A 16171-nucleotide genomic window follows, 5' to 3' on the forward strand; every position below is an offset into this window, starting at 1 on the left:
TTCAAAGAAAACCAAATCATTGCCAAGCACACTGGCAGCAAAACGTTTTTATGTTATTGGTGGTGTATGATCTATGCATAAATATGCTTATATCCAACTCTTCAAGAATTATAAGCATATAAATGCATCTAGGTTGATAGAATTAATAAAAGACAAAGTAAACGATATGTTGCACTTCACATGTACAGAAGTTGCACTTTATTTATGTCAAAGTTGCACCTTTTCAAATTAAGCAAGTTTAGTTTATGTTGTGTGTAAGTTTAGTGTACATGTTGTGCAAGTGCAGATGGCTAATAACTAAGAAAAAGAATCCTTGCCTTGCAGCAGATTTGGATGAGCAAATCAAGTTCAAACCAACAAAAGTTCTTCACTCTACCAAAAAAAACTAGGTGTTGCATTCTCAAATAGATCAATAGAGAAGGCAAAACACAAAATCAGAATCTCCCATGAGCAGAGAGAATGACTACTCAATTTAATTGTGTAGCACCGCTGCTTGTTAACTGATTTTATTGCCCCACTTTTTGCCAAGTGCCATAAAGCTGCATCAAAATACAAAATACAACATAATAGTAATGTTTAGTTTTTTATTTTGAGGTTTATACAACATAATCAAATCAATGCCAAGCACACTGACAGCAAAGAGGAAAGGCTTATACAACCAATCTAAAGATCAAAAGGAAAAAGGAAAAGAGAGTATACACAAAAACTGTCCTCTAAATTTAACATAACAATTTAGTAACTGGAAGCTAATTTATCTAATAAGATCCATTATCTAAAATTTAATAGAAAGCCAAATAACATGAGGTTGTTTTTAAGGCAGTAAAACAACCGGAGGAAAAACAGTGCAGGAAAGTAGGAACTTTGAATATTTTTTACTTGTGAGCCAAATTGCACTGCTCAGTAGTAGCAGTTGCTATTTTTTATCATGTGCAACTCCTGTTTTAAATTTGTGCAACCTTAGTTTAAAAAGAGTGCAACTATTTTTTATCATTCTATTATGTTGTTCTGTACTAAACAAACATTGTAAGATAACCAAACGAAAGATCAAAAGTGTTTTCCTCCTCAAAGCAGAAGCCCTATATGTAGTTCAACACATGTTCAGTAATGGTTCAGAGTTTGGTCAGAGTTAGGACAAAATTGATAGTTCATATTAGAATTTTTGTCAAAATTATGATGAAATGAAATCAGTGAAAAACCTTAGCTTGAGATGTTTTTGTATGCTTGCATTAGCTCCTTGCCAAAAAAAAGGCACACTATTGATGTCCGCAAAAGTGCAGAGCAGCTATAGAAACAAAAATAATCTCAGATTCTCAGTGCATCGTAATTATGTGGAAGCATTTGGAAGTTTTATCTGCTGAGCAGGAGTGTAGGATTATGTTGTTTACTACTATGAGGTCGTTCTCTCCGATGACTCCAAAGGGCACAATTGTGGCATTGAGCTGCACAACCATCCTCACAAATTCAGTCTGCTCAAAACAACATATGTTTTTCAGCCTACACAATTCAGACCAAATTAAGAAGCGTAAATCACACATTCACATAAACCTAGGAATTCACATTCACATAAGTCTGTACACAGCTAAAAATCATGATTACGACTACTTGAAAAAGGATGGATGAGGTAGGAGGATTGCAGCTATGCTGTTGAAATTTGCATTGTTGATAACTGAAGTTGCACAAACTGTGTGCTGGTATTGCAAATATTATAACCAAAGTTGCACATGGTTCTCTATCTACTAATGATGTCTTATAGCATATATTGATAGAGGACTTAATTTACATTGTTGATAACTGAAGTTGCAGAAATTTGCATGACTTTTACTACTGATAGCAATAACTGAATTCAATAATCGTGCAAGAGAGCTGGTAAGGGCCTATTTCAATGAACAAGTCCAAATATGCACATATATGGGTAAACTAGAATTATTTGAATGGTGGTACCCTCATATAAAAGAGCTAAACTATATTTATCAAATTAACAGCTATCCACTTGCACACATAATTATTCATGCATGTTCTAGTACCAGTCCCAGATCAATGACAAATATCTTCCTTAACCAGTTCCGATGCCTGAATATTATACAATCACAACTTACTACTGGTCACTGATATTTTGGTATTTTTACATATAATTACCTATATGCTCTTTGATATTAGGTTACAGAGTTACCTGCTGCAACAAACATTATGGTCTGATCTGTAGCTTTGTATTCTACCCTTGCAAGACATTAGATCATATGGAAAAAATAATATTGAAATTCTCTCAGCTCTAAAGAAGTAGGAACTCCAGACCAAAATTATGTATCTTCCTAGTCAGTCTAGCAGTTACAATGCAACTGACCATGAGCTCAATGTCTACCTGAAAACTCATCACAAACAAGAAATTGCTACTCTATGAAAATATGCATTGTAAAAATATTAAAGTGGTATCTTGGAATTCCAACCAAACGAGAAAAGGAATAGTGTTTGTTTCGTATATGTTCTGTGGGACTGTTTGCAATAAAACTAAAAATAAGCTAGTGTTGTTTTCTTTTTTCTTGAAAGGAAGACAGGGAAGTACCTTGTATACACTACTCCCATCTAAGATAAGTTCTGAAAGCACTTGAACGTTACTTCACTAAATCAATAGACGCCAAGAGCATCGGTGAACCCATAAACAAAATCTTTGTTTTCTCTGAAAACATCCATATGTTATCTCATTTACCTCCTCTCGTCTTGCTCCCTCGATTTATACAGTAAAAGAAGAGCAAATCTGAAGACAAACTCCAATCCTTCCAAATGAACAACAACGTGATGCTTGCATTGCCTACCCTCAGGGTATTTACATTTATCTGAAAGGACGAATCTAAAACCATCGAATTAATTAGGTACAAATGAAACTCAAACCAACAAAAATTCCCCTTACAATACAAAACCCTAGGCACTAAAATTTTAGAAACTAGAAGAATCCATATAGAAGGCAAACCTCAAAATCAAGTAGAGCACCAAGATATGGAGCTCCAACTGCAAGGTGGAGCTCGACTCCACCGCCACCACCACAACCATAACCATCCCTCCTCTTCATCCTTTTCCCCTTGGGAGGCGGCGTAGCCACGCCGAACGAAACCAGTGGTGGCCACCGAAGAGCCCGGCGACGTTGGCGGTGGCCGGCGGTAGAATGTCCGCTCTGGGTTGCTGCGGTGGCGGTGACGGGGGTGCCGATGGCGGCGGGCATGAGCTGAGTCTTAACGACGAGGCATTGAAGAGGTCTGTGGATCTGTGGGATTCAGTTTCATCGACAAATCTAGGGGAAGCCTAATACAGGTTAATGGTCTGAGCCCTGGAGGGGAACAAGTGAAACAACCCATCTAAACCTGCGTCCACACCGGCACAGATCTTGAAACACATCTAACGGTCATAAAAATCGACTGAGGAATTTGAATTTTTCAGTCGCCTGGAAAATACAATATATTTTGCATCTAAGACAATCTCGGAACTCTCTCTGGTAGGGTATTTTGATAACCAACATCCATCTTAATTTTAACCATATCTGTTCAGTTAAATTATCCATACCCAAATAGACAAAGGTACAAAAAAGTTACTGGGTGTCCATTACACCTAGCTACGTAATCACGATGTGGGAAGGCCAGTCATGCACTAGCCATTTACATCACCCGTAGCCATTAAATATATATGAACCCACAAGCGTTTGGGTTTAAATATTTTTAATTTACTTTTGCACTACAAAGAGGTTTAAAATATTCCAAAGTTTTGGAGATGGTGTTAATTACTTTATGCAAATTGGTGACCATGTGAAAACGTGAAGCCATATCCGTGTGTGTAGCATGCTTTTGTAACATTCAGTTTTTGCAAATTGGTTACGTTCATTATACCTTATTTTTATAAGATTAACTAAAATCATTGAATATGATCCAACGATTCATAAAGCTATTTTTCCGAAAGATATAGTGGGAGTCTATTAAATGCATATTGATATAATGCAAAGTTTTTACGTCAAAAAAATATAATACAAAATTCTGCATTTTATATGTACTCTCATGTGTTGTCCCCTGTTCCAAATCTCGCTATAGCCTGCTATAGCTGTTTGAGAAGGATTTCGCTAACCGCTATAGCTTCATTTAGCCCTCTATTAATTAGCCGCTATAGCCCGCTATAGCTGTTTGAGAAGGATTTCGCTAACCGCTATAGTTTCATTTAGCCCTCTATTAATTAGCCGCTATAGCCCGCTATAGCTGTTTGAGAAGGATTTCGCTAACCGCTATAGCTTCATTTAGCCCTCTATTAATTAGTCGCTATAGCTGTTTGGAAGGGTCAACCGCCAGGGGCGGACGCAGAGTATATGGAGTGGCTCAAATTTAATATATTTAGTGTATTACTAATTTGTAATTAAATAAAAAATTGCAACACACTAATAATTCAAATAAGATGCTATCACACCCTAAGTTTCTATCTCAAGCGAAAAACAATAAAGAAATTGCTAAATAATAAATGGCCTAATTAAAGCTTAGGAAAATACCACTCTAAAGAATTAATTTAAAATAAATCAAAGTCCGCGAAATCATTAACTGGATTTAAATTTGAAATTCAAGTTATAAAATTTGCCCCAAAATTTAAATTAAAAATTGGCAAGGTGAGGTTATTCTTCTCCTTTTCCTTTTTCTTCTTCGACCTCCATTTTCCCCTTTTTTTTCCTTGGTTTGGGCTGCAGCCCAAACTAACCTCCCTCTCCTTCTCTCTCCCTTTCCCTCTTTAGGCCGGCCCAGCCGCCAGCCACGGCCCAACCTCCCTCTCCCCTCCTCCCGCGCGACCGCGCACGCCCTCCTTTCGCTGGGCTGCCAGCCCAGTCAGCTCCCGCGTCGGCTAACGGGTGGGCCCCACTCGTCAGGCCGCCTCCCTTCCCCATGCCCGACTCAACTTCGCCGCCGCTGTAACCAAATCCGCCCCAATCTGACCCGGATCGGCCGCTTTCCTTCCCCGCTCCTCCTTTCCAAATGTCGACACCTCAACCTATTTAATCCCCTCTCCGCCCGTCACCGCTGGTTTCCCTCCTCCCTCCCGAGCGCCGCCGCCAAGCCCTCGCCGTTGATCTCGTGCGCCGCCACCGATCTCTTGCGCCGGCCCCCATCACCCTGTGTGCCGCCCCCTCGCCGCCCTTCGCGCCATCGGTAAGCCCCTCCTCCCCTCTCTATTCTCGTTTGCTCGTCATCGCCGTCGTCGGGTTGGTCCGCGCTGTCGTCGGCCGTCCCCGCCGCTTGTCGTCGCTGCCGCCCTCCACCCGCCCTTGTAACGACATCGCCGAACCACCGCCGCTCGCTGCCAAGCGCGCCCACGGTCGTGGCGTGCTGTTGCCGCTGTGTCAGTCCGACGCCGCTGTTTCCCTCAGCCACGCCCATGCCCCGCCGCCTCCCGTGTCGTCGCCAATGTCGCCACCATCCTCTCCGCCTGCCGGACGACATGCCGCCATTGCCGCCGCCCGTCGACTATGGCCGGTCGATCCCCCGCGCCTCCTTCCTCCCCTCCCCTATTTCCCTTCACTGACCAGCGGGACTGTTAATGCTAGATTTCGGCAAATCGTTGTTATGAATTGAAACACAGCTAGAGACCGAATCAGATAGGAAAAGGTGAATCGGCTGGAGGCAGGAATTTGGAAGCGGCAGAGATACAACCGATGGAGTCTGAATCGGACAAGAACTGTAGTCTGATCGGGCCCAAAAGTTTGGAGATAGATTCGATGTTAGCTGTGAGTCCGTGTCAAATAATTAGTCCTTAGCTTAGAGTTTGTTTAGGATTTTTATTTAATTAAAGTCCGAACACTACAAGTTAGTTAGGAACGAATTCTTATATGGATAGGTTAGTTAACACCTGGGATTATAAATATATCTGCCTGGGGTCCTTGTATATTATCTTTAGATCAATCAAACTTGGCGCATCGCCTCCAAATCTTCGACTTGCTTGAGCTTTCGGCGCAGGGTTTGTCAGCTTCGCAATTTAAGTTCATGTTTGTCAAAACCCATCGATCAATTAGAACAGGACTGTCTCGGTTAAGTTCGATCTCCTGCCTAGTTGATCGGTGGGCTGAGTTCTAATATTGCTTTAATCTGTTCTAGTTTAAAGTAGTATTAGTTCTCGATCAAGTCTTCGAGAGTTCTTCTGTTTGATCTGCTAGCATGATTCCGGTTGACTGGGTTCTGTCTCGGTTCGGTCCGATCAATCTGGCTTGCCGGGTTCATGCTATTAGATTAGATCGAGGATTGGCGAGGGCTTATTGCTGGAGTTCTAGCCAGCATTATCTTGAGTAATTTGCTGATTGGTTTATTAAGCTCATCAATCTTCGTACTTCTATATTATATCTTACCAGATTGCATACTGTCTCAGTTAGGTCTGATCTATGTATATTTGGTGCGATACACTTATAGAGGTCCGTCCAATTGGTTGAGTTTAGTGGATTAGTCGGTAGGTTACGCTAGTGTGCTATCTTATTGCTCGCATGCTATAATGACTACTCGATTTCACGTGTGCTTATATTTAGATCTGTACTGTCTCGATTGGGTTCGATCTTCTAGGTCTAATAACGGCATATGTGTGGTTGATTGTTATTGTTTTATACTAGTAATTGGTATAACCATTCTAGTTTATATTTAATTCCACATTTAGTCTCATATCGGTTGTTTATCCTGCTTCTAACTCAGCTGATTGAGCATATTTACACTCACCATCATGAAATTCCTGTAAAGCCGATCGTCTAGTTCATCGGCTAGGGTTCTAGGACGGTATCGGCTATCCAGCCGACAACAATTTCAGGGTTAACTGTTTTCCATGCTATATCTTGTTAGTTACAAGATCAAACTGACTGACATGCCTAGTATTTCTAAGAATTAGGTCCTCCACTGGAGTGGTCTACGATTGATTCCCAGGCCTATGTGTGTGATTGTTGATTGTCATTTTCAGCGTCAACGGGGACCCACCCGCCAGCCAGTCTCCCTTTCCCCATCTCGGTTGGGCCCACGGGCCAGCCTCTTACCTCCCCTTCCCTCTCACCGACAGGTGGGGTCCACCTATCGGCACCACCGCTCTTCCCCTCGGGCTGATGTCATTAATCTCACTTATTGCGTAATAAATCAATTTAGGACTTTTTTGTTTAGTTAAAAAAACCCAGAAAACTTCTAAAATTTATAACTAATTCATCTAGTCTCCGTTTAGGTCGATTCAAATTTCAGTAAATCCAAAAAAATGCCAAGAATCCATTAGAAATAGTTTCTTTTACTGTTTTAGTAGAGTTTGTGCCTGTTTATTTATTTTTATGCTTTGTCGCTTAGATTCGGACCTCGCCGAAGTGCTGGTTTACTTCGAGATCGTCGCAGAAGTCCCTCCCAAAGCTGAACCAGGCAAGTGGCACTCCTCTTGACCATTGATCCCATTTAATGTAAAATTATCGCTTATTTAATTCAGACATGCATTATTTACCTACAATACTTTCAGTATCTTACTTTATGTATTTTTCGGGTTCAACCTATCGTATTATGCTGTTGTTTATCCATTCTTTATCCATGTTGAACCTAGGGTAACTGAAGTAGGATTAGGTCTAGGCCATGCTTAGCCCTGCTTAGAACAAGTAGCACATGGGAACCTTTAATCGCTATTAGATTGATGTTAGCTGATAATGATCCATTACCCATCAGGGTTAATTCCAACTAAAATACTGCTAATGGTGGGTCGTGGGTGCATGGTTTTGAGAGTCGTACCCATGATAATTAAGGATAGGTTCACGGGAAACCCTAGAAGTAATTTAGTGCTAACCACATGCCAAAATGGGTGAGGTGGGATTTGAAGCATAGCTTCGAACTATTTGATGTACCAAGGCAAGGGTGGGCGTGATGGAGTATGAATGAGCAATCGTGGTGTAGCAATGGCCTCTGCTGCTTCCGAATTCACCAAGGCATAAGAGAGGACTGCCGGACTTGGTGTAAAGGCGGGGGTGAAACCTGAAGTGTGGTGCGATTAAATAGGGAGGGTTAAATGATGAGTCCTATCATGGTCTCCTATCTAGTGTGTCGTGGTGACATGTCGGCGCATGTTCAAGTGCAGTGGAGTCATGTCTTGTGGGTACAATAGTATACCTCTGATCAGAGTATAACCTATTCGAATAGCTGTGCCTACGGTTACAGGTGGACTCCCAGATTCATTGTGATTAGTTGAACCTTTAATAACTTGGGTAAACTGGCTTTCACTTTGGACTACTGCAATGTGGTGTAACGTTGGGTAGTGGGTTGGTTTTGTTGCAACGTGGTGTATCGTTGAACAGCGTGGAGAAGCTTTATTTAAATGCTTTACCGTAAATGCTTTATTCTTTTATTTAAATGTTAATCTTTTTACTCACTGTTTTAGTTAACTGCTGCTTTTGTGTGTCTAACCCTAGCCTATCCTTATGTTCACCTGCATTCATTTATTACTCCCTTTCCGTGCTGCTTGTTGAGTATGTGGTTGTACTCAGCCTTGCGTATTTTCCCCTTCAGAGGTAGAGTACTTTTCATGTGGAGGCGATTCTAAGGTTTGATGCTTGTCCGCCGTCGAGGTACTGCTTGTGGATTGGAGCCAAGCTACGCTGGAGCCAGAAGCCCTTTATTTGTTTTTCACTGCATGCCATTAAACTTTAGTTATCATTTATTGTTGTTTTTAAGAACGATGGCAATGTAATCAACTTTGTCTATTGGTGTACCCCGGTTGGTCCTAGATGGGGATTTTAATACACAATAAAGTTCAGAAATTCGTCTGAGGAATTTCTGGGCATGATCGATGCCCCCACTCAAATTTTGGGTTAGATCTGCCCCTGTCAACCGCTAAATGTCTTAGCCTACTATTTAAAACCTGTGTTTTGTTCCGTGAGTTTCCTAGGAGATATTGACGCCACCGGACCACCAATTCATAGTGCCCCTCTGTTGACGTTGAAAATGACAATCAACGGTCACACACGTAGGCCTGGGAATCAATCTTAGACCATTCCAATATAGGACCTAATTCTTAGAAATACTGGGCGTGCCAGTCAGTTTGATCCTGTAACTGACAAGATACAACATAGAAACACAGTTAACCCTAAAATCGCTATCGACCGGATAGCCGATACCGTTACAGGACCCTAGCCGATAGACTAGACGATCGGCTTCTCAGGAATTTTGTTATAACAATTATAAATATACCCAATCGGCTAAGTCAGAAGTAAGATAAACACCGAGCGGTCCAATCAACCAACTAATCTTAAAAGATCGGACCGAACTGAGACAGTCTTAAGATTAATCGACCGATTGGGCCATCGCAGAACTTATCTCACATGAGATCGACAGCCGATATAGGTCTAGATGTAGAATCATATACAAACTGGGATGCCATACTAATTATTAACATGAAACAATAAGGACTAATAACACGCATACTTATACCAGACCTAGAAGATCGAATCTAATCGAGACAGTACAGATCTAGGCACAATCATACATGATAGCAGAGGAATATTATAGCATGCAAATAACGAGATAGCAACCATTGTAATCCATCAATTAATCCATTAAACTCAACCGATCGGACAAACTTCTATGGACAGATCATACCAAACATACAAAGATCAGACCTAACCGAGACAGTATGCAGCCTAGCATGATATAACCATAGAAACATGAAGATCAGTGAGTTTAACCAACTAATCAGTGAATTACTCAAGATAATGCTGGCTAAAACTTCAGCGATAAGCCTCTACGAATCCCCAACCCAACCCGATAACGCAAACGCAGTAAACCAGATTGATCGCACTGAACTGAGATTGAACCAGGTCAACTAGAACAACGTTACCAGATTGAAAAGAAGAACTCGCAGAGACTTGAATGAGCGCTAATACTACTTCAAGCTTACAATAGATCGAAGTAGTAATAGAACTTATCCCGCCAATCAACCAAATAGAAGATCAGACTTATTTGAGACAGTTCTGTCTTAGTTGAACGACGGGTTTTGATGAACTAGAACTTACATTGCGAAGCTGACAAACCCCGTGCCGAAAGCTCAAGTAAGTCGAAGATTTGAGGCGATGCGCTGTCACGCCCAGAAATTTACACCAAATTTCTGAACAATAGCATGTATTAAATCTCGGTCCAGGCATCAGCCCGAGTACACACTATGACAAATTAATACACAGTTCCACGACTTAAAAACAAATAAAAACAATTATCTATCGAAATGCAGCGGAAAAGGAAAACAAGACTAGACCATCTAATCTTCAGCTTCACCTAGCGAAAACGGCTCCACACCACAGGCATTCTTGACGGCGGACTGAACCTCACTTCAACCTTGGGAACAACCTTCTGACTGAAACTCTGGCACTTGCTCTGGTGGGGGAAAAATTAAGCAAGGCTAAGTACAAACCACCGTACTCAACAAGTAACACCCAAGAGAGGGAGAATAATGAATGCAATAGGGTACAAGGATAGGCTAAGGTTAAATTGCACAAAGCTGCAGTCACTTAGCAAAACAGTAAATAAAATAGACTGAAATGAAAGTAAGGTAACATTTAAAATAAACATCCACTGTCCAACGTTACACCACGTTGCAACAGGCCCAAACCACTGTCGAACGTTACACCACGTAGCGACAGGGTCAACCCTCTGCCCAACGTTAAACCACGTTGCGACAGACCCAAACCTCTGCCAACGTTACACCACATTGCGCAGGGTCAAACCAGTTCCAAGATTAATAGAATTATTAAAGGGGTTCAACTAATCCCAATGAGTCTGTCAGTTCGCCCAATAACCGCGGGCACGGCTATTCAAATAGTTTTACTCTGCAGAGGTGTACAACTTTACCCACAAGACATGGCTGCCAAGCATGTCACCATGCCCCAACGTATCACCACGATACCTCAGTACGGAAACCATGATAAGACCTTTCACCTAACCCTCCTTAGGCAATCTCACCACACTTCAGGTTTCACCCCCTCCTTTACACCAAGTCGGGCAGTCCCCTCTTGTGCCTTGGTAGATCCGGAAGCAGCAGAGGCTTTCGTTACACCACGATTGCCCGTCCATACTCCATCACGCCTACCCTTGCCTCGGTACGTCGAATAGGGACAAGTTAGATTACGAGTCTCACCGTTGCCCATTCTGGCTTGTGGTTAGTACGTGTAAGACCTTCAGGGTTTCCTGAGAATCGGTTCTTAATTGCCATGGGTGCGACTCTCAAAACCATACACCCACAGCCCACCATAAGCAATATTTTAGTTGTATTAATCCACATCGGGAGATTAATAATGATTACAACCAATAAAGGTCTATCAAAGTTTAATCAGATAATTAAATAAGAATTGGTGAGCTAGTTGAACTAAGCATGGCTAAGCATTGACTAACCCTAATTCTAGTCAAATTAACCCTGGGATGACAATAATAATGAATGGGAATCAACGGGTATAAAGGTAAATGCCCAACAGATAAATAAAGTAAATACATTTGAATACAATGCATGTTTGAATGTAAAAGCGGGGGATTTTATAATCATAGGTTCAATATGATCAAAGAAGGGTGCCACTTGCCTTGCTTAGACCCACGTGGAACTTCGGCGACGACTTCGGGAACGGACGGCGCTGCGACGGGGTCAAAACCTACGACAAACAAGGCAAAACAAGAAAAACAGGCTATAAAACTACTGAAACAGAGAAAGAAACTATTTTTAATGGATTCTTGGCATTTTTCTGGATTTAATGAAACTTGACTGGACCTAAACGGAGACTAGATGAATTACTTATGAATTTTAGAAGTTTTCTAGGTTTTTTAACTAAACAGAAAAGTCCTAAATCAATTATTGCGCAATTAATTGGAGGGATGACGTCAGCACTGAGGAGAGAGGGAAGCTGACAGCCAGGACCCACTGGCAGTGAGACAAGAGGAGAAGAGGGGCTGACAAGGGGGCCCACGAGGAGAGAGAGATCGACTGGCCGGGCCCGCTGGACAGAGGAAGAGAGCAGAGGAGGGAGGGGAGAGCGCAGGCGCGGCAGGCGGCGGGGCGGCGGCGCGAGCGGCGACCGGCGACGTCCGCGCAACGGCAGCGGGCGGCGGCGACGACCGACGGCACGGCGAGCGGCGGCGCTAAGGATCAGCGAGGTGAGGCGGCGGCCGAGGTAGAGAGGAGGCGCATGGCCGACGGCGGCAACGGCGCCCGACGGCGCGATGGGAGGGCGACGTCGCTCCGGCGTCGGCGACGGCGAGGCGAGGGTAACGATGGGCGGAGGGGCGACGGTGACGTCTAGGGCACGCACACGCGTGGCGGCGGCGGCGACCTCAGCGACATCGTGCGGAGGGAAAAAGAGAGGGAAGGGGGACGATGACGGCTTACCGGCGGCGACGTCGGTGAGTCAGCGTCGTGGCGGGACGGGTGGTGACGACCGGTGGCGTGGATGGCGGCGCACAGGTGGCGAGATCGGGCGCGGCGGCGAGGTGGCTAGGCACAACGGCGGCTCGGGCGGAGAGGGGAAAGAAATGGCGGCGGCGGGCAGGGAGGCGAATTTTATAGGGGCGGCCGGCTAGGGCGGAGGCGGCGGTTAGAGACCACGTTGCACACGCGGGCGCGGCGGACGGCGGCCGTTGCGGGCGCGGGAGATGGAGTCAGCGGCGGATTCGGCGCGGGAAATCCGGAGAGCGCGGCAGCGCGAGGCGGCGGCTGGCGGCCGGGAGAAGCGGGGCGGTGGTTACTCCGGGCAATGGATTTGGCGGCGACTGGGGAAAGCAGAGTGGCGGTTGCGCCGGCGTGAGGGAGCGGGGCGGCGGTGCACGGCAAGGCGTGGCAGCGGCGCAGCACGATGGTGCTGGCGCGGTGGCAAGCAGAGGAGGTTGGACGGACGCAGCGCAGTGGCGCGAGCACGAGGACGACGCGATAACGGGCGACGCATCGTGGGTACTCGGCTTGTGCCGTGGCGGTGAGGGGTGCAGGCAGAGGAGGGCGGCGGCATCCGGCGCGGAGGGCGGCGAAGGACGGCGGTTCCGCGGCGGCGATGGCGAGGCGATGGAGACGGCCCCGAGAGGGTGCGTCGGCGGCGGCAAACGGCGCGCGCGCGCGACGGCGACACACCCATCGACGACGGCGGCCGAAGGGGAGGAAAAGGAGGGAAAGGGGAAGGGGATGCTCACCGGCGGCGCGAAGGGCGGCAGCAAGTCGGCGTCGAACGGGGATGGGTGGTGACGTGGCTCCGCGACGGCGACCGGAGGTGAGGCGCGAGCTCGACTGGCGGTGGCGAGGCAAAGGGCGCAGCGACGGCTCGGGGACGTGCGAATAAAGGCAGCGGCGGCTACGCGGTCGGCACAGCGGGGTGACGCCAGCCCGAGAGCGGGGCGGCAGCGGCAAGGAGAGGAATGAGGGGGATCGCGAAGAGGCGACGCACTCCGACAGCGGTGGCGACCTGCGCGTGCAGAGACGAAGAGGGACCGGCAGTGGCCGGGGAGACGCGGCATCGGCCAAGCGGCGACTGCGCGACAGCGGCCAAGGCGACCGAGTGAATGGTGACGGTGACGCGGAGCAGCGGTGACCCGAGGGCGGCGCGGTGATGACGGCGAGCGGCGGCTAAGCACTGGTGCGAGGCGCGCGCACTGCGTGGCACGGTGGGGACGCGTCGCGGCGAGGCAGAGCGGAAGCGTGCGCAGGTGGAGCGGCGCAACGCGGACGGCGTGGTGGCTAGGCGCGGCGACACGACGTCGGGCGGCGCGGAGCGACGCGACGGCGGGCGCCGAGGGAGAGATTGAGGAGGAAGGGGAGAGTTCACTGGGTGGACCACGACGACGGTGGGGCGGCGGACGACCGACGATGGCCGTTGACCGGCGGGCGAAGGCGCAAAGGTGGACACCGGTGGCGATGGCCGACGGCGGGGAGCAGCGCCCGACGGTGAATGCGGTGGCGACACGACGGGAACACCGGGCGGCTCGGGGAGGCGACGACGACGCGACGGGCGCGGCGGCGCGACGACGCTCCGACGACGACGCGACGGGCGCGGCGGCGCGACGACGCTCCGACGACGGCGGGGTTGCGTCGGTGTCGGCCGGAGGAGCTAGACGGGCCCGACAGATGGGGCCCACCTGTCGGTGTCCTGGGAGAGGAAGAGGGAGGCGAAGAGGACTTGGGGCTCGGTGGTTTGGGCCGTGGCCTGGCTCGGTCCGGTGTGGGAGGGAGAGAGGTAGGGTTGAGCTGGGCCGGGAGAAGGACTGGGCCGGCCCAGCGGGAGAGGAGGAAGAGGCTGAAGGGAGAGTGAGGGAGGGAGGTGATGCGGACTTTGAGCGCCGGTTGGGACACGACTCGGGAAATTGCAGACAGTACACGCATTCACACGACAGAACCAAATCATGCACGAATTAGAGATTCGTACGACAAATTAGATCCGATACGTGAAACCGTGAACTTTTAGCGGAACAACGGCAGGAGTTAACGACCCGTTAAATTGAGATTTAACGACTCGCTAAACTAGAATTAGACGACTTTAACGTTAAACCAATCTACGTGTACGAATTAAAATTTCATACTGTAGATCAATCTCGCGTTAGCTAATAGATTGGAAAACCTAGGCAATTACACGGTAGATTAACGATAGATTGATTTGCATGAATAAAACGTATGCAAACCTGAGGTTTGGTGGAGAGATCAGCGACGGATTGCGGTTGTTCCTCGCTGTTAGGCTAGAAAACCTGAACAATTAAACGGTAGATTAATTTAGATTGATTCGCAAGAATAAAATATATGCGAACCTGAAATTTGGTGGAGAGAGACTAGCCGGCGACGTGCTGCGAACAAGGATGCAGCAGGGCTGCTAGCGGCTTGCTGCGCAGCTGCTGGATAGGGGCGGCACAGCTGTAGCGGAGGCGGAAGAGGCGACTGGAGATGCACGGGAGAGGGAGACGGGGAAAAGAGGCAAGGGTGTAGGGGGTATTTATAGGGGGAAGCTAGAGATAGATCTTGTTACCCATCTCCTATTAACAAGGAATAGATAAGGTTTCAAAGAGATAAGATTTAGAATTCTAATTAATTGGAATTGATTTTTTTGGTGGAGATAGAGATGGGGCTGCATGGCTTGGAGAGGAGGGGGAGAGGATCGTACAGTCCAGGGAGGAGGAGGAGTTCGGCCAAGGGAGAGGAAAAAGGAAAAGAGAAAAAGAAAAGGGAAAAAGGGAAAAAAGGAGAAGGGAAAAAGAAAAGAAAAAGGAAGGAGGGAAAAAAAGAAATTGTCTCCAATTTTGCCGATTTTTATTAAGTTTATTTGAGCAAATTTTACTGACTGCAATTCAAATATAAATCCTGTTAATAATTTAAAATACTTTCGGGACATTTTAGAACATTCCGAAAAGCTTCCAATTAATTAAATTAATTTATACACTGAGTTTCTCCTGAACTTTAATTAACAAATTATTTTTAATGCATTATTTAATTATTTCTTGGCTAGGGTAAAACTCAGGGCGTGACAATTACAACCATTAAAGGTCTATCAAAGTTTAATCAGATAATTAAATAAGAATTGGTGAGCTAGTTGAACTAAGCATGGCTAAGCATTGCCTAACCCTAAGTCTAGTCAAATTAACCCTGGGATGACAATAATAATAAATAGGGATCAATGGGTATATTGGTAAATGCCCAATAGATAAGTAAAGTAAATACATTTGAATACAATGCATGTTTGAATGTAAAAGCGGGGGATTTTATAAACATAGGTTCAATATGATCAAAGAAGGGTGCCACTTGCCTTGCTTAGCCCCACGAGGAACTTCGGCGACGACTTCGAGAACGAACGGCGCTGCGACGGAGGAAAAACCTACGACAAACAAGGCAAAACAAGAAAAACAGGCTAAAAAACTACTGAAACAGAGAAAGAAACTATTTTTAATGGATTCTTGGTATTTTTCTGGATTTAATGAAACTTGACTGGACCTAAACGGAGACTAGATGAATTACTTATGAATTTTAGAAGTTTTCTAGGTTTTTAACTAAACAGAAAAGTCCTAAATCAATTATTGCGCAATTAATGGGGCTGCTGACGTCAGCGAGGAGAGAGGAGGCTGACGGCTGACAGGTTGGGGCCACCTGTCGGTGGGAGAGAGGGGAAGTGGGCGGCTGACACGCGGGCCCGACCGAGAGGGAGGGGCTGACGGGTGGGACCCGCTGGCCA

General features: G+C 46.2%; 1 protein-coding gene across 6 annotated transcripts; it reads right to left on the reverse strand.

Moving 5' to 3' along the window:
* LOC107303731 lies at positions 1-3304 on the reverse strand. Of its 6 annotated transcripts, none has more exons than XR_005811279.1 (3): positions 2561-3304; positions 2171-2359; positions 2-1466 (listed from the first exon to the last, which is right to left on the reverse strand). XR_005811279.1 is itself a non-coding variant. In XM_040521596.1 (2 exons), exons 1-2 carry the CDS (start codon positions 3212-3214, stop codon positions 1311-1313), a joined length of 405 nt encoding a protein of 134 aa, XP_040377530.1. In that variant the 5' UTR covers positions 3215-3304; the 3' UTR covers positions 14-1310. The 6 variants fall into 6 exon arrangements, 1 of the variants encoding a protein (XP_040377530.1); XR_005811282.1 differs by having other exon boundaries at positions 8-2359; positions 2561-2845; positions 2966-3304; XR_001549758.2 differs by lacking the exon at positions 2171-2359 and having other exon boundaries at positions 1-539; positions 2705-3304.
* Positions 3305-16171: the final 12867 nt, after the last annotated feature.

Source organism: Oryza brachyantha, chromosome 3, assembly GCF_000231095.2.
Source record: "Oryza brachyantha chromosome 3, ObraRS2, whole genome shotgun sequence".
In the NCBI taxonomy this organism is placed as follows: Eukaryota; Viridiplantae; Streptophyta; class Magnoliopsida; order Poales; family Poaceae; genus Oryza; species Oryza brachyantha.

Bases quoted from the DNA above. Each gene is read 5' to 3' on its own strand.
- LOC107303731 (XM_040521596.1), bottom strand. From the start codon at position 3,214: ATGCCCGCCGCCATCGGCACCCCCGTCACCGCCACCGCAGCAACCCAG. The intron at 1,467-2,965 runs GTTTGCCTTCTA...TGTTTTGAGCAG, and splicing joins GTGCTCTACTTGATTTTGAG to ACTGAATTTGTGAGGATGGT.